Source organism: Oryx dammah, unplaced genomic scaffold (genome assembly GCF_014754425.2).
Source record: "Oryx dammah isolate SB20612 unplaced genomic scaffold, SCBI_Odam_1.1 HiC_scaffold_15, whole genome shotgun sequence".
In the NCBI taxonomy this organism is placed as follows: domain Eukaryota; kingdom Metazoa; phylum Chordata; class Mammalia; order Artiodactyla; family Bovidae; genus Oryx; species Oryx dammah.
The window spans coordinates 6,830,953-6,854,217 of NW_024070199.1; the positions used below are offsets into that span (position 1 = coordinate 6,830,953).

Below are 23,265 nucleotides of genomic sequence, written 5' to 3' on the forward strand. Positions count from 1 at the left end.
AACTCCAGGTCCTGAATCTTGGTCAGCCTGCTACACACAGTAAATCTAAATGTCTGATGTTCCAACAGGCCCTGGTGAGAAAAGGAGAGGAGGTGAGGATGATTCAGCCAGACCCGGCTGGGAGAACACGCTGGGGCCTGTGATGTTGGATCAGGCAGAGCGCTGACGGCTGGCTCACATGATGTCTCAGACGGCCACCCCCTCCTTGCTTCCACCACCATTAGCTTCTACTTCTTTTTTTAAATTTTAACTTGTGAAAACTTTATTGTTTTAAATTAACTTTTAAATGCAGATCCAATCTCTAATCCACATAGAGTGAATGATTTAGCTTTTCCATGTTTTGGGGGGGTCAATTTTGTTAATTGTGTTTTTCAAGGAGTTTGCCCATGTTGCTTAAATTTTTAAATTTATTCACATAGATCTGTTCACAATATATTTTCATTCATTTTTTAAAAAATGTCTATAGGAACTCATACTGCCAATTTGTGTTTTCTCAAATTAGTACTGGGAGACTTAAGTTTGAATTTGGCTTTTTCATCACAAGCTGTTTGCCCCTACATACGTTACTTAAAATGTCTAGGCTCTTTACTGGATTAGAAATATATATTAGAGGCTAGGATACTATAATATGTTCCTTATTATTTAGTTAGTTTAAAGTGCCATGAGATATGAAAAAAGAGTAATCACTGTAGCCGATATTATTCTTGGAAGGTATCACAAGACACCGATATTTGACCTGAACATTTCAGGGTATGTGAGCTAGCCTATAGGGCTGCGTATGCACACCCCAAATGTCTAGGTCTTGTTTTCCTTATTTGTTTCCCTCATTTCTTCAAAATGGGAAGAATAATCATATCCATTTTTAGTACTGCTGGGATGATTAGATGACATGTGTATAAAACCTGGCACACACCAAGTGCTGGATCGATGCTTGCTCTTATTATCATGTAACATAATCTGACCAGTTGTCTAAACTGTCTTTCAATGCTGCTCAGACCATTTAGGAGAGGAGAGGAGGAAACTAAGCCATGGATGCCCTCAGCACTTACAGCCCAACTATCCTCCTGGGTAGACCATTAATTGGGCTTCTCCTGTGGCTCAGCTGGTAAAGAATCCGCCTGCAACACAGGAGACCTGGGTTCGATCCCTTGGTTGGGAAGATGCCCTGGAGAAGGGAAAGGCTACCCACTCCAGTATTCTGGCCTGGAGAACTCCATGGACTGTACCGTACATGGGGCTGCACAGAGTCGGACACGACTAAGCGACTTTCACTTCATTTCAGACCATTAGTAGTTGAATAGGTGTGAAGGCGTTCAGCGTTCACACTCTCAAGCTGATGCGTCAAAGGATTACCATTACCAGATCACGGAAGAAGAGGCTGGGGCAGTTCAGATGACTAGTGTGAGGTCACTCACCTCGAAAACCAGGCGTGTCGGACCCAAACCCAGCTGGTGGGCCTCCTGAAACTGTTTTGTGTGTTGCCTCGCCTCCAAATTCTGTCTACCCCGCGAGGCGGAGGCGCAGCCCACGACCTCAAGAATTTTGTGTTCCGCCAGACCGGTTACCTACCGTCTGTCTCCCCGCAATTCACTTAACTTTTTAGACACTCTCACTTGCCAAACCTGAAAACTGAAACCCACACCTCCAGCTTTGTGGCCAAGATTACAGGCGAGAAAAGCACTTCGGAAACTGTCAGGGGCTGTAACGAATAGCCTCTGCAAAAGGGCCTCTGCGCGTGAGCCTCCCCAGTCCCGGGGGCCCAGGAATCGCTCGGGTCTCCCCCCGAGCCGCGCGGGCGGGGTGAGCAGGGGTGTCAGCCCGCGGGGCGCGGGTCTGGGCGTTTCTGCAGCGGCCGGGGAGGAGTTCCGCCCTCGCCCCCGTCCCGCCCCGCCGCCGCCTCGCGCCCGCACTCGCGCTCCACGAGTCTCTCCGGCCCGGCCCCCGGCGGCGCTTCCCGGGTCCGCAGCCAGCACCGCGCGGCGGGCGGGCCGCCACCATGCAGGTCCCGCACAAGGAGCACCTGTACAAGTTACTGGTGATCGGCGACCTGGGAGTGGGTAAGACCAGCATCATCAAGCGCTACGTGCACCAGAACTTCTCCTCGCACTACCGGGCCACCATCGGCGTGGACTTCGCGCTCAAGGTGCTCCACTGGGACCCGGAGACCGTGGTGCGCCTGCAGCTCTGGGACATCGCCGGTGAGCCCCGGGGCCGGGAACTGGGGCGGGGGCACCTAGCAGACCATCTCCTGTGCCAGGGCAGCGGCTCGCGGCCCCGCGGAGACCCGGGTCTGCCTCCCGGGCGCTGCGCCGCGAGAGACTTTCCGGGGTGGACTGCAAACTTGGTTTCAAAGGAAACAAAAAAAGTTTCTCCCTAGCGCGCGGCAACTTCACGTGCGTCCCCTGGAGCTTTGCGGCGGCTGCTTTCTCTCCCTCCCACAGCCTCCCCTGGGATCTCTGGGCTCAGCGCGGGCCTCCCCGGGATCCCCAGGGAGACCCTCCGGAATTGCACTCGGTTCTTGATCCCCAGCTCACTTTCCAGGCACCGGCAGTCCTTCGGGTGACGGCGCCCGGAGGGTCCCGCCCGCCCTTTCCAGCCGGTGCCGGGACCGCCGAGGGGAAGCCCCTAGACCGGGTCACAGCGGGAACCCGGAGAGTTCCGAACTAGAGGCGTTGCCCAATTCCTGTTCCTAACTGCTCCCTTTATTCCAACTTTCGACACCCCCTTTTCTACCATTCAGTCAAGAAAGCTGGAGGTTCTCTGCTTTGAGACAGCCAAGGACCTTTCTGTGTCTGCTTTGGGGGTAAATCTCTCACTGTTTCTGTTTGTCCTTCTGTCTCTCTCGTCTATGAAAAGGAGATTGAGTATATATATTCCTGTTAGGGTCACTTTTGTCTAAGGGTCTATTCTTTGCGACCCCATGGACTCTAGCCCACCGGGCTCTTCTGTCCATGGAATTCTCCAGGCAAGAATACAGGGGCGGGTAATCATTCCCTTCTCCAAGGGATCTTCCCAACACAGTGATGGAAGCCAGGTCTCTTGCGTTGCAGGCTGATTTCTTACCGTGTGAGCCACCAGGGCAACCCCTTTCTATGACATTTGCCACAGATTTCTTGATTTGTTCCTAAAGTTTTCACTGAGAGGTCTGGAAAATGAGGAGCCTCTTACAATGTTTGAAATCAGAATTTGATTCCCAGGGTTTGTACCAGGAGTTGGGGCTTCAGTCTAAGGTGGAGGTGCAAAGAGTCCCTGGACCCAGACTGTCGGGGTGTCCAACCCCTCCCTGCCGATCCCGGAGCTCACCATCCTGCTCCCCACAAACCCCTTCAGCTCAGCCGCTTCCCGGTTAAGTTGGAAGTCAGTCAGACAATGGCAACTTGGGGACCCTTCTGCTAAGAAATTTTCAGGTCCCCTGGGATTCCTTGTGAACCCCTTCAAACAATCAGTCCACTTCACCTGGGTCTATTTCATAGTCTGTGGCACTAGGAACCTTTACAAGTGTTGGACCCAAACCGGCCACTTCTCTTTCAGAAAGTAGGTTCATTTTAGCAGGTGCATTTGACTGGAAACTTTATCGTGGCTCGAAGTGAGAACATATGTGGGAAGTTTTCCAAAGGGCATTTCTCATTCTGGGGAGTCCAGTGCCTCTTTACTCGCGAGCTGCCAGGTCTTATGATAAAACTTGGCATGTGAACAGGTTCATGCCTTTAGTGTCATCGTTAACTGCTCTAGTAGTACAGGGATTAGCGGAGACCAGAAGATGTCGGTGGCCACTATCTGATTGGGCTCTATATCTAGAAAGTCCTCTGTGAGTCTGGGCACTTTGCTGCTGCTGTTTTTAGTGTCTAACACCTCTGATGTTGCATCAACATCTCTAGGACCCAGGTGTAGAATTAGCTTACTCTTTGAACAGGGGTGTAGCTGTAATTTAGTTTTTTATGTGAAAATCAAATGAGGATGTGACCTCAGACATGTTACATAAATTAGTCTGTGAGTCTCAGTGTCCTAAGTATACTAGGGTTTAGAGATGAAGAGCCTAAATCCCACTCGAAATGCTTCCATCAGAATCCCTGTTTCACCTCATATTTCTTGGGCAATTTTAAGTAAGTTTCCTAACTTCCTAGTCTCCGTTCCTTATCTGTAAATAGAATGCTTTCTCCCAACAAAGGAGAAAACGAGAGGAAAACCGACAAATGCTAGCTGAACTCATTAGTACTTAACTCCCTAGGAGAACTGCAGGAATTGTTGCTATACTAGCTTTGTTTGCTATTTGTTTTTTTCAATATGTGTAAATGCTAGGCAAGAAGGACATGATATAAGTGTGCTAATTAGATCTTATTAAATGATAATTCCTGATGAACGAATATAACCTGTTCTAAAACACCCAGCACCATTTTCCAGCTTTCTCCATATTACAACATGCTGTCTTGAGCAATTTCATTCCCAAGCTTAGAAATACCTCCTTCAGTTCTGAAGTTGCTGTGGAGGCTATAGTCGCAGAAGTCTGTGTATATAAGAAATCCAAGGAGCCTCGGAAAGTCAGTTCTATAGATATGGTGGTGTACACCATCTCTGTAGGGAAGTTTATTTTTCCCAGAGCTTTGATGTTCAGTGCTAACCTGTCATTTCAGCCTCCAGCCCAAAGAGCCCTGCGGGCTGGGTTTGAAGTTCTTGGTGGTGCTGGTGTAGTCAGTCAGTTGTGTCTGACTCTTTGCAACGCCATGGATTGTAGCCCACCAGGCTTATCTGTCCAGGGGATTTCCCAGGCAAGAATGCTGGAGTAGGTAGCCATTTCTTTCTCCATGGGATCTTCCTGACCCAAGGATCAAACTGGGGCCCCCTACACTGCAGGTAGACTCTTTAAACAACTGAGCTACCCAGAAAGCCAGCTTAGAAGTTGGGCAGTAGGCAAAGCTGGTTGGGGTGGGGTGGAGCTGGGCCATTGTGGGGAAGGATGATTGGAGTGTAGAATGGACATGTTTCCAGCTCCATAGCTAGTTCTGTGAAGAGTAAGTGCATATGGAACCCAGCCTCAGCAGCCCAGTCAGACCCCAGTTAGACCCCCTCAGCTAAGTGTATCTTAGAGCATCTTTAGATCTGCCTGTCGGTCCAACCTTGGGGAATGCTTCCTGTCTCCTCGCTGCTTACTTCTGGCGTGTGTCTTACAGGCCCGGGTAGTGACACTCATTTTGAGCTTGCTACGGGTGTTGATGAAGTAGAGGAAACTTGCCCTGTCCTGAGAGGATATCACATCCATCTGCTATCAAGGGAATCTTTTGCTCAATTAGAGTTTTAATATCCATTTGGTTCAGGGCCAAGTTGGGTCCTATTTGTTCAACTAATTCCTGTGATCTTTGTCTTGTGGTCACTTAGACTGGCCAGTCTGCTTCTGAAAAAAGACTGCAGAAAGTACCTTTTAGGAACTTGTGAAGCAGACCTTGAAATCACTGAGATGAATCCCACAAACCCCATAGAAGACTCTGAATCCCAGTGATTCCACCATAGAGGAGCATCTGAGTTAGCTTTGGATTTGGAAACTCTTGATAGAGTCAGAGAAATTAAGTAATTTTGCCCAAGGCCACCCAGCTAGTAAGTGGAAGAGCTGGATTTGACTCAGGTCTGTTTGATTTGGAATCAAGCCATGCTCTTTATAACCATAGCCCTGTGAGGGCCTGGTGTACAGCTGACCCACTGGGGTTATACACAATTCCTCTTTAAGGGCACTGCTTATTTAGTGGATAGATTATCGTCGCCTTCTTTCCCTTATTGCTAATATGTTTTTGGATGGTACCACAGTGCAGAGAGTGGAAAGAAAAGGAACAGAAATATATTTCTGGGCTTCCCTGATGGCTCAATGGTAAAGAATCAGCCTGCAATCCTCGCGAGACATGGATTCGATCCCTGATCTGAGAAGATTCCACATGCTGTGGGGCTCAAGCCTGAGTGCTCAACTATTGAGCCTGTGCTTTGGAGCCCAGAGCCACAGCTGCTGAGCCCTCGTGCTCCAGATACTGAAGCCCACACGCCCTGGAGCCCAGGCTCTGCAACAAGAGAAGGCGCCACAGTGAGAAGCCCTCACACCGCAACTAGAGAGGAGCCCCCGCTCACTAAAGCCAGCGAGAAGCCTGAGCAGAAACCAAGACAGAGCACAGTCATAAATACATAAATAAATACAAATTAAAAAAAAAAAACACTCAGAGTTTCCACCCAGTTACAAAAACACTAGTTTCAAAAAATAAAAAGAAAGAAAATCTTATTTCTGAAAATTTGATTCTTATAGGGTTTTTTCATTTTATAGAATAATCAAAAAAAAAGAAAAAGTTCACAGTTGAGACACTCTTTTACTACTCCTCTCCGAATCTTGATGCTTTGACTATTCCATTAAGTAACTTGCACAAGTCACAAAGCTAGTAAGCAAAGTTGCAATAAGCTGCTCAGTACTAACGGCACAGAGGGACCACGTTAGAGCAGACGGAGACTGCAAGAGGTACCATCGTATGAACATGTGACATCACAGGGAAAGAAAACGATCGCCATTTGAAAGATGGGCAGCTGAGATCCAGCAAAGTTTCACGGTTTGCCCAATGTCAAGTGTTACAGCTTTAGAATATCCATAATTCATAATCCATAATTAATATATTAGAATACATCTGAAGTATTCTATTGATTACTTTGATGACTCCATTAGCACTTTCAAAGAGAACAACACAATTTTATCTACAAATCTTGCTGTGCTTTGGGAACCAGGTACTGGAATTAGGACAGTGACAGTAATAATAGCTAACATCTTTAGACATTTATTCTTACAATTTTCTGTGCATATGTAATTTTTAATTTCCCAGTAAAATAGCTGGTTAAGTGGTAGTGCTGGAACTTAAAACTTGGTCATTGATTGAATCTAGCACCTAGGTTCCTAATAGTTTTGCGCTACCTCCCACAGTTCAAAAATAGAATACTTCAGATGTAGTCTAATAAATATAAATTATGGCTATTCTAAAATGGTAATACTTGACATTGGGCAAATCATGAAGCCTTGCTGGATCCCAGTCCCCATCTTTAAAATGACGATTGTCTTCCTGTGATATCTCCTGCACGGTGTTCTCTCTTGCAGTCTCTTTAGCTCTAATATGGTCTCCCTGTGCCCAGTAGCTTCTCTGGTAGCTCAGCTGGTAAAGAATCCGCCTGCAATGCAGGAGACCCTGGTTCAATTCCTGAGTCAGGAAGATCCCCCGGAGCCATGGTAGGCTACCCACTCCAGTATTCATGGGCTTTCTTGGTGGCTCAGATGGTAAGGAATCCACCTGCAATGCGAGAGACCTGGGTTCAATCCCTGGGTTTGATCCCTGGGTTGGGAAGTTTTCTTGGAGGAAGGCATGGCAACCCACTCCAGTATTAACATGCCCAGTTAGTATGTAACAGCTTATTCCAACTTTACTTACTAGCTTTGTGACTTGTGCAAGTTACTTAATTTCTGTGCCTTTGTTTCCTGTCTAAAACCTGGGGACAACGGCAGACGCTGCATCTTAGAATTAAAAGAATGAGATGGGTTAATTCACGTAAAGCTGTGCCTGACGCATTCTGAATGTTAACTATTACTCTTCTTTTTTCAACTGTTATCACAAACTTCTTTCACATACATTTTCCTGCTTGATCTTCTCAGAGTTGCTGAGGGTATAGACAGAGCAGGTGGTATCAAACCTATTTTATATTAGATCAAGAATCAGAGACCCAAGATCACAAGAGCTCTCATGTGGCAGAGGAGAGCAGGAAGAGGACGTCTGTTTAACTCCATCTTTGATGCATATATTTGAGAAAAATGACCAGATCTGTGGGTCGTCAGAAAACTCAATCCCAGATTTAACAAACACAGGAGAAAATAAAGTTGGCAAGTGATGTAGAGAATCCTTCTCTCCCACGTGAAAGTTTCACGGCAAGACTCTCCTAAGTAATATATTCCCCTAAATAGTTAAAACCCAACACGTAGGAAAAATATTTCCCCGCAGGGCACATCTGTACTGACTTTCCCCACCTAAGCTGTGTGACGAAGCCCTGGAGGACATTAACTCTCCAACAGGCAGAGGGGCAGCGCGAGGCAGCCCGGGTTTAGAGTTACCCGCGTCTAGAGGCAGGAGCCCAGAGCACCAGTGGCCCTGAGAGTCAGCTGGGAAATGGTGCTCTGTTGTTTTAGTGTCTGTGAAGTGCTTCCACATCGTAAAATTCAGCTGAGGTTTTGGACTTGACCTCTCTTCAATAGAGACTTCAGCTGAGACTTCCCTGGTGGCTCAGACATAAAGCGTCTGCCTACAATGCGGGAGACCTGGGTTCAATCCCTGGGTCAGGACGATCTGCTGGAGAAGGAAATGGCAACCCACTCTAGTATTCTTGCCTGGAAAACCCCATGGACGGAGGAGCCCTGTAGGCGACAGTCCACGGGGTTGCAAAGAGTCAGGAATGACTGGGTGACTTCACTTTCTCTTCAATATCTATTTCTTTTTTTTTTTAATTGTTTATCGGCTTGCTGGGTCTTTGCTGCTGTGCGGCCTTTCACTAGTTATGGTGAGCAGAGGCTATGCTCTGCTTGCAGGGCATGGACCGCCGTGGGCCTCTCTCGTTGTGCAGCCAGGCTGCAGGGCGCAGGGCTTCCGTGCTTGTGGCTTCTGGGCCCTGGAGCACAGGCTCGATGGCTGTGGCTCCCGAGCCTAGTGGTCCTGCGGCATGTGGGATCTTCCTGGATCAGGGATTGAACTCGTGTCTCCTACATTGGCAAGTGGATTCTTTACCACTGAGCCACCAGGGAAGCCCTTTTATATCTATTTCTAAAAGACAAATTCTCTGGGACATTTTAGAAGCATCTTAAATATTAATGCAATGGATCTGAAAATGTAGAGAGTGCTAAATTTGGCAACCGCCGTGCCAGGCAAAAAAAATAAAAATGCATGGCAAGTCTGGGCCACGTTCAAGTGGGCAGTTATTGTCGTGTTTCTAGCCTGGCTAATTACAGAGTTTCTGAATACCATGTGGGTTAACGTGCTAGGTGCTTACAAGTAAATAATATGTATACTGAAGGGAACAGTGAACTTTCGACACAAGGTAAGGGCTGGGTGGGGAACGCACCTCAGGGCTTCTTACAAGGAGGTCGTTAGACTCTCTGGGCATCACAGACACGTGGGCATTAGGCCTGTGGGATAATCTAGGCTTTAGAGGACTGGTTCTGACAGGTGGGCACAGAGGAGCCTGACCAAGGGGCGCTAACATGCTTGAGAGGAGGGAATGTGAGGAGCAGCTCCTGTGTGTGTGTTTGATTTCTTCAGCAAACGTGTCTACTAAATGCCTGCTGCTTCCGGGTGGCTCAGACGGTGAAGAATCTGCCTGCAATTGCAGGAGACCCGGGTTCCATCCCTGGGTCGGGAAGATCCCCTGGAGAAGGGCATGGCAACCCACTCCAGCATTCTTGCCTGGAGAATTCCACGGACAGAGGAGCCTGGCGGGCTACAGTCCATGAGGTCACACAGAGTCAGACATGACTGAGCGACTAACACACACACACACACACACACACACACACGTATCTGTTAGGCACTGTACTGGTTGGGGAAACAAGAATGAAGACTTGAGCAAGACCTTAACAAGTTCATGGCTTAGTGGGCATGATAGCGTGAGAGCAAATACACTGTAATGGTGAGCAAATTGTGTTGGTGAACGTGACTCCAAAATTCTCTGGTGATACAGAAGGGGTCCTGTCCACACCACATCCTTCCATTCTCTGAGATTAAGCCTGATCAGACTAAACAAAGCCTCTGGCTAGGGTGATTTCCTGAGCTCTTTCCTAGTACCAGTGACTCCCCGGGAGGGCTTAAAGGCCACACACCTTGAGACAAAAGTTCATCCTCTGGCCCTTTTTAATTCTGTCTCCTTCTCCTAAGGAGCTCATGCATTCCTGTGGCTTTAAACTCTGTACCGGTGACTCCCAAACCTTGCCTTCTCATGAGGTTCAGACCTACAATTTCATCTTCCTACTGGACATTGCCTTTATGATATCTCAGATATATTGCAAGATCAATATGTCATAGCCAAGTTGCATGAAAAAGGAAGATTGCTTGTTTTCTCTAGCAATAAAGTAAAATATGCTCAATGTAGCAAATGTGGAACGTACAAAAGAAAACAAAAATACGACACAACAACAAAGAATATAGACGTGACCGCTCTTAATGAAAGCAGTAAATGATGTCTTTGTAAATCTTAACCACGTATAGCTCTCCACATATTGATCTTCATAGTGTAGTGAGCTATACCGCTTTTCACCCAGTTACTAAGACCCGAAACCTCTGCCATCCTTTCTCCCCCTCTTTTGAGCTTCACATGCTCTCTGTCATCCAGGTCAGATAGCAATTGTGCCTCTCCAGCGCCTGCTCTAAACCAGGCACAGCACTGTTATCCCCTGTCCTGCTGTCATAACTCCCTGGCTAGTTCTGGTCTCCTTCTCCTCCGGTTCTTATGTGGACTAAGGTCGCGTTTATTGTCCCAGAATATCGCTTTGGTGGTTCTTCATTGCCAACAGATTATAAACATCATGGCGAAAGGAATGAAAGTCCTTGGGATGAGATGATTGGAGAAATGATGGCTAGAAAGAGGACAGATTCTAAATTTTAGAGCTGTTGAGGGAGAAGTTCATGGGGTCCTAGATGGTCAGAAGTAAGCGGAGTCCTTGAGGCCTGACCTGGTCCAAAGGAAATCCGGGATCTGTCTCATTGTGGATTTGTCAGAACACAGTTACTCTCACTGAGCATCAAATGATACTTAACATTTTTTTAAAAATGTGTTTAACTTAAAAAGTCATTTTACAATGAGAATTTGAGAAGTGTAAGATCCTGCCTGGGAAAATTTGTTCATTCATTTGATAAGCACAGGGTTTTTAGGAGGGGATGAAGTAGGCATTGGTGTGGAATCTGATATTCCACAGGGGACATAAAGTTATTTAAATATAATCATGGAGATGATTACTGACTGTTTTGATAAACCTCTGAAGGAGAAATGCCAGGTGCTAAAGAAAGTCAAATCATGGCCCCTGCCATCGCCATGGTATGGAGGAGAGGGCTGTGGGTAGGAGGAGGTGGAGAGAGGCAGCAGCTGACAAATTACAAAAGGGTGCATTTGCTCTGCCAGCGGTTAAGAGGGGTCATTCTGTACATTTATCAATTTATCAGACTAAATCTTTGCAGTTTAAACAGCACCATGATTCTGGCAAATAGGTCATTTTATTTCCAGATTTATAAGTGAGGAGACTGGGCCAAGGGTAAGTAGAACGTGGTGACTGGTACGCTGTAGTTGCTCAGTAAAAGTGGGTTTGGTGTTAAATGGCCAGTGGGGTTGATACTACAGTCATTGCTCAACTGAAACATTTTGAGGAGAGTTGTCTTGTGGAATGTTTAAACTTGATTGCTCCCTCTTCTGAAAATTAACTTTGGAAAACCCTGCAAAGCTTTCAACCCATTGAGAATCTTTTTAACATTGTATTCTCTTTGCTTCTGGAATGGACCTTCCCAGATGGATATGGTGGCCCTGCTGCTCCTTGGGTGGAAATAGGTTTATTCTGTGAAGGGAAGAGCCTCATCTTCTAGGTGGGTGTATTAGAGTAGTCTCCATCAACTTGACAAGGTCAAGTCTGAGACTCTAGCCTGGGAGTCCAAATTATTGAGTTCCACTAACTTTTTCCAGTTGTTTGAGAGCTTGCTTGAGAAGTTATATGGTCTTAAATTACTCTCTGAAAATATGTCAGGGTTTAAACTGCACCATTCCCCACTCCCTTTAGTTTTCTATTCTCAGGTATGAATCCTGTCCTATCTTTTCTATCTTAGAAAATGGCTCTCTCTTCTCCCTCCTTTCAGTAGCCACGTCTTCCTCACAACTCGTCTGAACTGCTGCAGCATTGCACTAAAGCTCATCCCTTCCTCCAGCTTTCCCGCCCATCAACTTGCAATCTGCAGAGGTGAAGCTTCGTAACACAGTGTCTGTCTCCAGTTAGGTGTTCTCCAGTGTGGCAGCCTCAGTGGGCCCTCATCACTTTCAGAATGAGAGGCTAAGCATTTTAGCATGAAGTTCAAGGCCTTCCTTGATCTGGTCATTGTTACCCATCCTAGTCCCATCTCCTGTACCTGTGATTCTTGACCATTCTGGATATCTTAACTGTGGCTTCAGTTCAACTACCGTTCTCTTTCTACTGTGGCTTGTACAGTTGTCTCTGGCTAACTACACTTTCCCCTTTCTTTTCTTAAATAGCTCCTATAGGCCTTTTGTCATCACCCCTCTCACTTCCTTTAGGAAGTCTCTTTTGAGTCCAGGTGACCGAGGAAGATACTCTTTATCTGCTCCCATAATATCCCATGCTTCCCCCAGATTAGAAGTCCTCTACCACTGCACTGAGATGCTTTTCTTCCCAATTATAACCCTAGAACTTGGTTCTAGTCCGTGTTTAGTGAGTTTTATTCAATAAAAAGCTTCAGTCAACTATTTCATCATTGCTCTAAAAATTTCTTCAATAAACAAAAGAAACTTTTTGTTTACAAACAAAAGGTTATCATGCTTCAAAGACTGTAATTTTCTCAATACTAACAGAAAAATGCATGCCTTTTAGAACTGATGAATACAGCAATCATTTTTCTTAAGGTGGCATTCCATTTTATTTTTCCCCGTAAAAACTGGGGAGTGACCTTAAAGAGCATTCTTAAGAACTGTGCTTCTTCATTTAACAAAATCTTCCTAATTCAAAGTGAAATGTCATTCATTTGGAGGTCAAATGACAAAGCTGTATTTTCCTTTTATGATTTTTGAATAGATTAGATGAAGTAATAAAGGTAATTTTCACAGAGTTAAAACCTGTAGGTCATCAAAACAAATCCTGCATTTTAAAGGTGAGGAAGCTGTGCTCCGAAAGGGGGTTCCTATTGATTTCTCAGGCTCAGAGAGCTAGTCAGAGGTAGAACTGGAACAAGAATGCTGGCTTCTCTGGTTTATTAGGGATGACATGTGAGGAATTAAAAAATTATTTTTAAACACCAGGTGTTTTGGCATTGTCTTAGTCCTGGGGCACATGAATAAATGAATTTAGTAGGTGCTCAGCTTTGAGAGTTCACAATAAAGCAATAAAGAAGAGAGAATGTTGGTATGGCGTTGAGGTGAACCAGAGGCACCCACGGTTTGGGTTCAAAAGACATGCCTGATTTAATTTCCCCAGTGCTCCATTACAGGCTCACTATGTCGCCCCTTGGACTACCTCTTCCTTATTCACACCCCCTATTTATCACCTCCGCACCTCTGCTCCTGTGCGTCTTACTAATTCACGTGCCCTTCCCTTTATCTCCACATACCCAAACCCTATCTGATGTTTAAGAGCCGTCTGAAAGGGACCTCCTGTGCAAAGACTTCCCTACTTCCCTCCTCCCGTGGTAACTCTTTCCTCCCTTGAGTCAACACAGCTCCACTCCCTCCTGTCCTGTCTATTAGCAACTTATTAGAGTTCTATTGTACCTCTCCAGATATCCTTTCCAGTTTTTAGCAGAGCTTGCTGCAATTATTTGTCTCATGATTTAATGAAATGACTGTGGAGTTAGCCAAGAGGTGGAGAAAGAGAAAGTACCGCGGACGAGAGTGAAGCAAAAGAGGTTTGGGATGCAAAGGCAAGCGAGTTCAAGAAGAAGATAGTCAGTCATTTCAAATGTCCGGGAGAAATCGGAATTATTGCTTTTTGCTCTGAACCATTATGTTTTCTAGTCTGTGTTATCCTGATTCATTATTTAATCTTCCTTCCTCATCAGCCTTGTATAAATGTGCTCTCTCAGGAAGGACAATGGACAGCTTAGCTTCTTGTCTACCACCTCAGCCTATTGGAGATCAAGAAATTATCTATTGTGTGAGGGATGCAAACACATTTCAACCTAATTTGTAGGATAAAGTTTGACAGCAAATGATTTAAATTACTTTTTGACAGGCCTGTTTCCCCCTGTAATATAACGTATTATTAATACCACCATTTATTGGGTGTCAGGCATGGTACTGTGCATTTTTTATGCATCATTTTATTTACTGCTCACAAGGAACTGATCTTATAGTTTCTGTTACTAACCTCATCATAGAGGTCTACGCTTACAAGGGCTAAAAAAACAGATAAACACGCAAAACTCTTCAAAAGGTGCATAGAAGGGAAGAGATAGTGCTGGGATATGAACTGAGATATACCTGGTTACAAAGTAGTAGCTGTTTTCTAACTGCTCCATCTACTATTGCCTGTGGGGTAATATGACAGTGCGATAGTTTGACAGTGTGATAGTTTTCACATATCAAGGATTAAGTTGCATTTTGAAAATGCATAGTTTTTATTTTAAAGGAATATTTATTATTATTTTTAACCCTTCTACTTTGGATGGAGCTAAGAATTGAATGAGCTGAATTCTTTGCATACATCATTGCTTAGATCATGTGGTTGGTTTGACTTAATAAGAAATATCTAAATATACTATATTTAGACAGGAAAACCACAGTACATAAGGGATATAGACTCTAGTTTGAAAATTAAAGATAAGAGTAGCTAAGATGCTTGATGGTATTGGAATAAAAATTAAGTCTTGATGGTGGTAGAAGATGGGGTGTGTGTGTGTGTCTGTGCATTTTAAACTTAATAAAAGAATCCTCTAGGCCAGACTCGAAAAGCTACAATAGAATTTCTCAAACTCCTCAGTTCACAGAACCTTTAGTATCAAAGTACAAATAATTTTTTCATGGTGTCTTTAGGCCAACAGAAGTAATTAAAAGCTCTGTTATTTTTTAATTAAATTTTTTTAAATATATATTCATCAATTTTTTATTTTTTATTATTTTTTGTAATATGTATTTTATTGAAGCATAGTTGACTTACAATGTTTTAGGTGCAAAGCAAAGTGATTCAGTTATACACATACATTATTTTTGAAATTATTTTCCATTAAAGCTTATTTTAAGATATTGACTATAGTTTGTTAAGTAATTAGCACCAAACAATTTCATAAATATTATAGCCTAATAATTTAATAGTCCTTTGGGAAAATGGGGAACATAAGTGAAAATGATTTTTATTTCATTTCTAATAGCTATGACTGTTTACTATAGGGACATGTATTGCTTTGGGCCATAGAATAGCTTCTCAAAACTGAGTCCAAGTGGTCACTATCACCCTCATTTCCTGTTTCTTATTGATTTTCACATGATCTTGCTTTTTATCACACAAACTGCAAAAAGGCCAGCTTCAAAAAGATATGAGCACATCAAAGGGAACGTCGCACAATCTAATGTTAAAATTGTGAACTGCCTCTAGCTAGTAGCTCCTAAGGTGTCTGATTGATCTTGAGCACCACTGCTTGCCTTGAAATTTAAAATTATCCAGTTGCAATCCTGTGACTTCACTGAGGCACCCCAGAGCACCTTGGCACACATTTTGGGAATTGTACCTACGAAGGAATCTGTGAATTATTTAAAAGTGAAACCCTTAGAGTCCAGGATCCCTGGACCCCATGAGTTATTTATAAAAGTATCTTTAAAGAAACTGTGGCGAGGCACTTCTGAACTGGGGACAGACTCTTTTCCAGAGTGGATTTTAAGAGTGAGCAGGAGTTTAGTAGTCATGGAAAGTCAATGAGCTGGATCAGAGCTCTTGCTTTATTCAGTCAACTCCTCTCCCTGATGGGGCTCCCTCTCTCAAATAAGAAGTCATTATTCATTGTTACTTTATTGTGTAAAGAGTACGTATGTTACCAGCTCCATTCTGTTTCGCAAGTCCATTGTGAACACAGACTAAGAGCTTCTCAAAGTGCATGTGCGAGAGAGAGACTGCTGTCGTTAAGTCGCTATGTCCAGCTCTTTGCAACCCCATGGACTGCAGCATGGCAGGCTTGCATGTCCATCACTATCTCCCAGAGCTTGCTCAAACTCGTGCCCATTGAGTCAGTGATGTCATCCAACCATCACATCCTCTGTCATCCCCTTCTCCTCCTGCCCTCTATCTTTCCCAGCATCAGGGTCTTTTCCAGTGAGTTGGCTCTTCCCATCAGGTGGCCAAAGTATTGGAGTTTCAACTTCAGCCTCAGTCCTTCCAATGAATATTCAGGGTTGATTTCCTTTAAGATTGACTGGTTTGATCTCCTTGCTGGCCAAGGGACTCTCAGGAGTCTTCTTCAGCACCACAATTCTAAAGCATCAATAGGGATCAGTATTAGAGGAATTCCACAGCGGGCCTGAGGAGACTACAGCGTAACTGGGCACACGGTCTGCAGAGTTTGCGGCACGTAAAAAGCGGTATGGGGCAGGGCCTGATTGGACGGGCGAGCCAGTGACCCATTGTCAGCGCTGTCTGATATCCGGGAGGAACAAACTGAGCCTGGGGCCAGGTAGTCAGAAAAAGCTCCAAGGAGGTAGGGTTTGGTACAACCTTGAAGAATAGGTAGGATTTAGTTCAGCAGAGAGTCAGAGATGGTGTATGTTCCAGTGAGGATGGGAAAGCCGTGGAATGGTGAATGAAAGCAAGAGGCAGAATTTAGTGAGTCCAGCAAGGCATAGATTGCTGGATTGCACCCAGCAATCCGCAGTCTGAGGATTAGCCTTTGACTTGTAGATCAAGCTGTGCAGCCTTAAAAATACCACAGGAGCCCAAGGGGGAAAATAAATGAACTCTTTTCTCTACCTGGCAATCACTCGTTCATCTTTCCTAAAGTCTTCTCTGAAAAAATCTGTTCTCACTTCTGGACCACTCACGCTTCTGCTCCCTGTTTCCCTAGGAACTGGGCGTAAAACTTCCCCTAAATCCTGGCTCCCATTTTGTTTCTCTGCAAAATTTCATGTACAGCTGGATAGTTGTATAGAAATGAGGCTGAATGTGTTGAAGAGTATTTTGAGGCAAAGAACCAACCATGGGATCCTACGTAAGCATGTATAAGAGACTTAAAATAAAAAAAAGTGGATCAATAGCAATGATTTACTTTAAAATTATATAAATGTCATTGAATTCCAAATAGTTTGTTATAATTATTTGAATAAAATGGATATGAATACATACATTTACGTTTAAGGCAGTGTTATCTAACAATGTGAAAGGAATAGTATCTTAGCCATTTTTTTTTTTTTTTAAGTTTCAGTGTTTGGCTATGGAAGACAGTTTGGCAGTTATTTACAAAACTAAATATACGCGAACCATATAATTCAGCAGTTGTGCTCCTTAGTATTTACCCAAAGGAGCTGAAAAATTATGTCGACACAAAAGCTACACACAGATGTTGATAGCAGCTGTGTGCCTAACTGCCAAAAGTTGGGAGCCACAGAAATGTCCTTCAGTAGGTGAATTGTTGGGGCTTCCCCGGTGGCTGAGCTGTAAAGAATCTGCCTGCCAACGCAGGAGACTCGGGTTTGATCCCTGAGTCAGGAAGATCCCCTGGAGAAGGAAATGGCAACCCACTACAGTATTCTTGCCTGGAGAATCCCAGGGACAGAGGCGCCTGGTGAGCTGCAGTCCACAGGGTCACAGAAGAGTCAGATGCGACTGAACACACACACACGGGGGCATGGTTAAACTGATACATCCAGATAATGGAATATGATTCCGCACTAAAAAGAAGTGAGCTATGAAGCCATGAGAGGACATGGAGGGAACTGGAACGTATATTACTAAGGTGACAGAACCCAACTCGAAGAGGCCGTACAGTATGTGATTCCAACTCCATCACATTCTGAGAAAGGCAACACTATGGGGACAGTGAAAAGAACCGTGGTCGCCAGAGTTGGGGTGGGGAGAGGGGAAATAATGGAGCAAGAGGATGTTCAGGGCAATGGAAGAACCCTGGATGTCTGATACCGTAATGAGGAATACGTGTCCTTAAACGTTTGTCCAGTGCCACAGAATAGACAACACTAAGAATTCACCCGAAGGTACACCGTAAGGGATTATGACATGTCAGTTTAGCTTCACCAATTATAACTGTTAGTGCATCACTCTGGTGGGTGATATTGATAACAAGGGAAGCTATACATGTATCGGGGCAGAGAGTATATGGGAAATCTCTATACCTTTCACTCAGTTTTGCTGTGAACCTAGAACAGTTTTCAAAAATTTAAGTCTCAATAACGATAAACAGATAAAAAAGACTGAGGGCTTGGTACTGATCAGCTCAAATGAACTCAACAGAGTAATTCATAAAATATTGACCCCAGATTTCTGCATATACTGAATTTTCAAGACATTGCAATGTTTGTATTTATCTTCCAATTTGCAACTGTTGGGAAATTGTTCAAGTTGCTTTAAATCTTGTGTGGGTCACATAACATGTGAGCAGCCCAATCTCCCATTTTGGCACTTGCTTTGGGCAGCAGTAGATTTAATTAAGCAAATTATAAAGTGACAACAGGGCTTTGGATGGTAAATCTGGGGGAGGTGTACAGAAATTAAAATACAAGTAAATCTCCTGTCCTGACCCCCTCAGCCCTGGAACTTCAGACTCACGTATCCAGCTGCCTACTCACCACATCTGCATAACGGACATCTCAAAGTCCCAATCAACTTCCATGAAACCTGAGCCTCCCAAAACCCGCTCCATTTCAGCTAATGGCAGCTCCACACTTTCAGTAATTCAGGTCAAAAGCTTGGTAGTCATGTCTGGATCATCTCATAAGTTATAGTTCACCTATCTTCTCTGTCTCCAAATATATCTGGAAAGCAGCCAGTCTAGACCATCCTCACCACCCTTTGGTCAGCATCGTTGTCTCTTGCCTGGACTGTTGTTTCCCCACTTCCAACCTCGACTCCTGCGTGTCATCCCTCAATGCAGCAACCATAGGGATCCATTTACTTCTATCGGTTCTTGTTTCTCATCTGTGCAGTCTTTCAGTACTTTCCTCTTTCATCCAGAATAGCAGGTAGCCTCAGGATAATGGCCTGAAACTGTCCACAGTCTGGGTCCTGTGATCCAGGATCATTGCACATTCTTCTTCTCCTTGCTCAGCTCTCTCCAGCCAACAACAGTCTCCCTGTGTTCTCTGCATGCATGGCAGACACTTCTGAGCCTCAGCATCTTTATACTTGCCACTCCTCCTGTCTGAAGCCCTTTTCTCCTAAACATCCTAATAGCTTGCTCCTTTATTTCTTTTTGGTCTTTACTCAAATGATACCTTCTCACTGAGCCTTCCTTATCCATCTTGCTTTTCTTTACCCTGGCCTCTTGTGGCTCAGCTGGTAAAGAATCCGCCCGCAATGCAGGAGACCTGGGTTAGATCCCTGGGTTGGGAAGACCCCCTGGAGAAGGGAAAGGCTACCCACTCCAGTATTCTGGCCTGGAGAATTCCATGGACTGTATAATCTACAGGGTTGCAAAGAGTCAGACACAACAGAGCAACTTTCACTAGCATACTCATTTCTCCTCTGCTGCTTTATTTATTTAATAATAGGTATTTGGCTGCATTGGGTCTTAGTTGCAGAGTGCAGCCTCAGTAGCTGTGGCATGTGGGCTTAGGTGACCTGTGGCATGTGGGATCTTAGTTCCCTGACCAGGGATGTATCCTTAACCACTGGACCACCAGAAAGTCCCTGCTTTTCTCCATAGCACTTTTCACCAGATAATATAATATGTCTCTTACTGTTTTTGTTTACTGTGGATCTCTTTTTACTAGAATGTAAACTTCATGTGCGCTTCCCTGGTGGCTCAGTGGTAAAGAACCCACCTGCCAGGAAGGCAACAGTTTTTAATGTTTTTTTTTTTTTCTTTTTCCCCTTAGTTGCTGATTTCTTTCATTGCATGTTTCTAGTGCTTGGAAATTCATTGCCATTGAGAATTTTTTGTTAGATGAATGAAAGAAGTAAAGTGGTAGGACATAACTTAAATAAAGTGATTTCAGTGGGAGTGGAAAGAAAGTGATAATTGCTAGTGACATAACAGAGGATGATTCTTAAAGACTTGGTAAGCCTGAAAGTAATCACTGGGAGGGAGTGAAGAGTCAGGGGTTATTTATTCACTCAGTAAGGAGATCTTATTGACCACCTACTAGGTGCACAGGTCAGTGTTTGTCATGGAGTTGCAGAAACTTGGCTCTGGGCAGGGAAAGAGGCTGGCAATTTTGTAGGGGATAATTACCCAAGGTTAATTCTAGAATAGAAGCCTAAGTGACTTGGAAAAATGGTGATTGATTGACACTTCTCTGTCACTGATTTGGTGGAGCAAAGAAGTGAGGAGAGATGATGAAAAAGTTCCAGAACCGCTGCCAGAGGGTCAGATGGGCTCTTGAAAAATGATGAGAACCGTGCTCTCCAGCAATAGCCTGACTCTGATCCTTGTTGGGGGGTTTCCCTGAGCCTTCAAAACCTGCTTATACCACAGGAAATTCAGTGGCCATTTAATCTTCGCAGCAACTGGCTAGTTTTGTTTTTTTTCTTTCTCCAGATCCTTGTTCAAAGTTCATATTTACTTTTGGTTTTATCTACCTGCTTTTCATGCCATTTCTCTCTAGAAATAAAGAGTGTACCTTGGTGTGGTATACTTTTAATCCTATTGATTTTGCCATGACCCCCAAAATTTATATTTGGAATAAATTGATTCCAAGGGATTATTTCTTAAGATGAGAATTACTGTGAAAGCACAACATTCCAGTCTGAAATTCATTGCAAAGATATGCACGTAACCCTGTTGTAGTAATGTTAATTTTCTCCATCAATGAACATCTATTGATTATTTACTGAAAACAAGAGTAGAATATAGAGTAAGTGTATTAGTAGGTGGCCCTGGCTCATGAAAACAAGATAATGCTGTATTTTAGAGGAAGGACGAATTCTAATTTCAGTTTATTTCTACCACAATACTTGGAACTCTTAACTATATCCAAACAGTAGAGGAATAAACTTCAGATATAAGTTTATGTGACCAGCCTGCTCTCCAGGTTTTTGCAATGCCAAGTTGGAGACAGAAGCATGAAGACAGAGCATGGTAAGTGTGGATGGAACAGGATAAAGAAAATGCTGTGGGGTTGTGAAAAAGGGAGCCAGGGTTCTGGCTGGCGGGTTCTGTGAGGTTTCAGGGCACAGAGATAGGATACACAGGATGTAATTGAAGGTGAGAGGGGAGATGTGGAAGGAATTCAGACTTTGGGAACAGAGCTGAAAAAAAAAAAAAAAGGCCAGGAAAGCCAGAGAGTCATGAAGGATGTGTTCTGGGAAGGACAGGTCATCCAGTGTGGCTTGGTTGTGGGGTACTTGGAAGGAAGGGACGGGAGAAGAGCTTGGAAGGGTGGTTGGAGGCAGTCTCCAAATGTGTGGTCTTCATTCGAGTGTCTTTTTTTAAAGCATGGAAGAGTCACTGAAGGGCTACAATGGCAGAGAATAATGGTAATATTTGTATTTTGAAAGTGATTCTAATAGAAATAGAAGTTTTAAAACTTCAGCTAGGGAAGGCTGAAAAAAACAGTTTCCTAGGCCCCACACAGAAGCAGTACAATAAGAATCTCTGAGGAGGATGCCCTGGGGACGGGTGTTCTGTAAATACTTTGGGTGATTTCTTTTGTCCCCCCAGCCCTACTGAGATATGTGTTAGTCGCTCAGTCGTGTCCGACTCTTTGTGACCCTATGGACTATAATCTGCCAGGCTCCTCTGTCCATGGAATTTTCCAGGCAAGAATACTGGAGTGGGTAGTTATTGCCTTCTCCAGGGGATCTTCCCTACCTAGGGATCGAATCAAGTCTCTTGCACTGCAGGCATTTTCTTTACTGTCTGAGCCACCAGGGAAGCCTCTGTTGAGATATAAGCTTACTCAGTTTAGGTAAGTTTAAGGTGTATGACATGATGATTTCATATATGTGTATACTGTGAAATCATTACCACAGTGAGGTGAATAACATCTCCATCACCTCCCACAGGGCCTCCAAGGTGGCTCAGTGGGTAAAGAATCTGCCTGCAATGCAGGAGATGCTGGAGTTCAATTCCTGGTTCGGGAATATCCCCTGGAGGAGAGCACGACAACCCACTCCAGTATCCTTGCCTAGAGAATCCCATGGATGGAGAAGCCGGTCGGGCTACAGTCCATAGGTCGCAAAGAGTCGGATGTGACTGAGGCGACAGAACACACACCTCACCTAATGACCTTCTTGTGTTTGCTGAGAATATTTGAGGCTTACTCTTTTAGCAACTTTCCATTATGTAATACAGTATTGTTGACTATAGTCACTGTGCTGTACCTGAGATCTCCAGAATTTATTCATCTTATAACTGGAAATTCAGACCTTTAACCAACATCTCCCCAGGTCTCCCATCCCCTAGCCCCTGACAACCGCTGTTTTGCTCTTTGTTTTTATGAATTTTTGGCTGTTATGGAGTTTTTAGTTTCTTCATATAAGTGAGATCAAATGGTATTTTTCTTCCTCTGACTTATTTCTCTAACATATTACTAATGTTATTGCAAAAGATAGGATTTCCTTCTTTTTTACGACTAGTATTCTGTTGTACATGTATATAGTTGGTCCTCTGTGTCTACAAATTCCACATGCACAGATTGTAAAGGACAGAGTGCATTTTATAAGGGACTTGAGCACCTGCGGATTTTAATGTTTAGTGGGTCCTGGAACCAGTGTTCTGCATATACTGAGGGAAGACCAACCACATTTTCTTTGTCCATTGCTCTGTCAATGGACATGAGTGTGCCTGTTCAAGGTAGTGATTTCATTTCCTTTATATACACCCATCAGGTGATTTCTTGTGCTGCCAGAACAGCAACTGTCTGAAGACCTGTGTTATATTTATATTTATTTTAAGGGGAAATGGGGGTGATAAAAACTGAGATGCCAAGAACCTCAGGAGCTTTCAGGGGTCCAGATGAGAGCTTGAACTGGAGCAGAGAGACTGCTGATGGAGCAGAGGGGCAAAGTCAAGAGCCCCTTTTGAACTAGAAGTGTTGGTGCGATGTGGGAGACCCTTTGTATGTGGCGATGAGGAAGGAGCTGGAAGGTGACTTTAGGGACCACTCTGGTGGCGGTGTGGATGGTGTTTCTGGGAACCAGCACAGGGAACACAGGAAGAGAGATAGCTGGATGTCTTCATATGGGGGAGGCTGATCAAAGGGGGTTGGCCAGAGGCGATAATGAACTTAATGTAGGTGTGTAATTCAGTTCCTTATTTTCCCAATGAAGTAACTGAGACTCTGAATGATGAAGTGACCCATTTGAGGTCCCACAGCTAGTTGGTTATTAGAAAATCCTCTTGTTTTTATACCTGTCTA

General features: G+C 44.3%; 1 protein-coding gene across 1 annotated transcript in view; it reads left to right on the forward strand.

Annotated features, from left to right (window-relative positions):
* The first annotated feature begins 1,912 nt into the window (after positions 1 to 1,912).
* Positions 1,913 to 23,265, forward strand: part of RAB38 (RAB38, member RAS oncogene family) — a 63,132-nt gene continuing 41,779 nt past the window's right edge. The window contains exon 1 of the mRNA XM_040256529.1: positions 1,913 to 2,198. Coding sequence (XP_040112463.1) covers positions 1,997 to 2,198 — 202 coding nt within the window. The 5' untranslated portion in view covers positions 1,913 to 1,996. The remainder of the gene's footprint in view (positions 2,199 to 23,265) is intronic.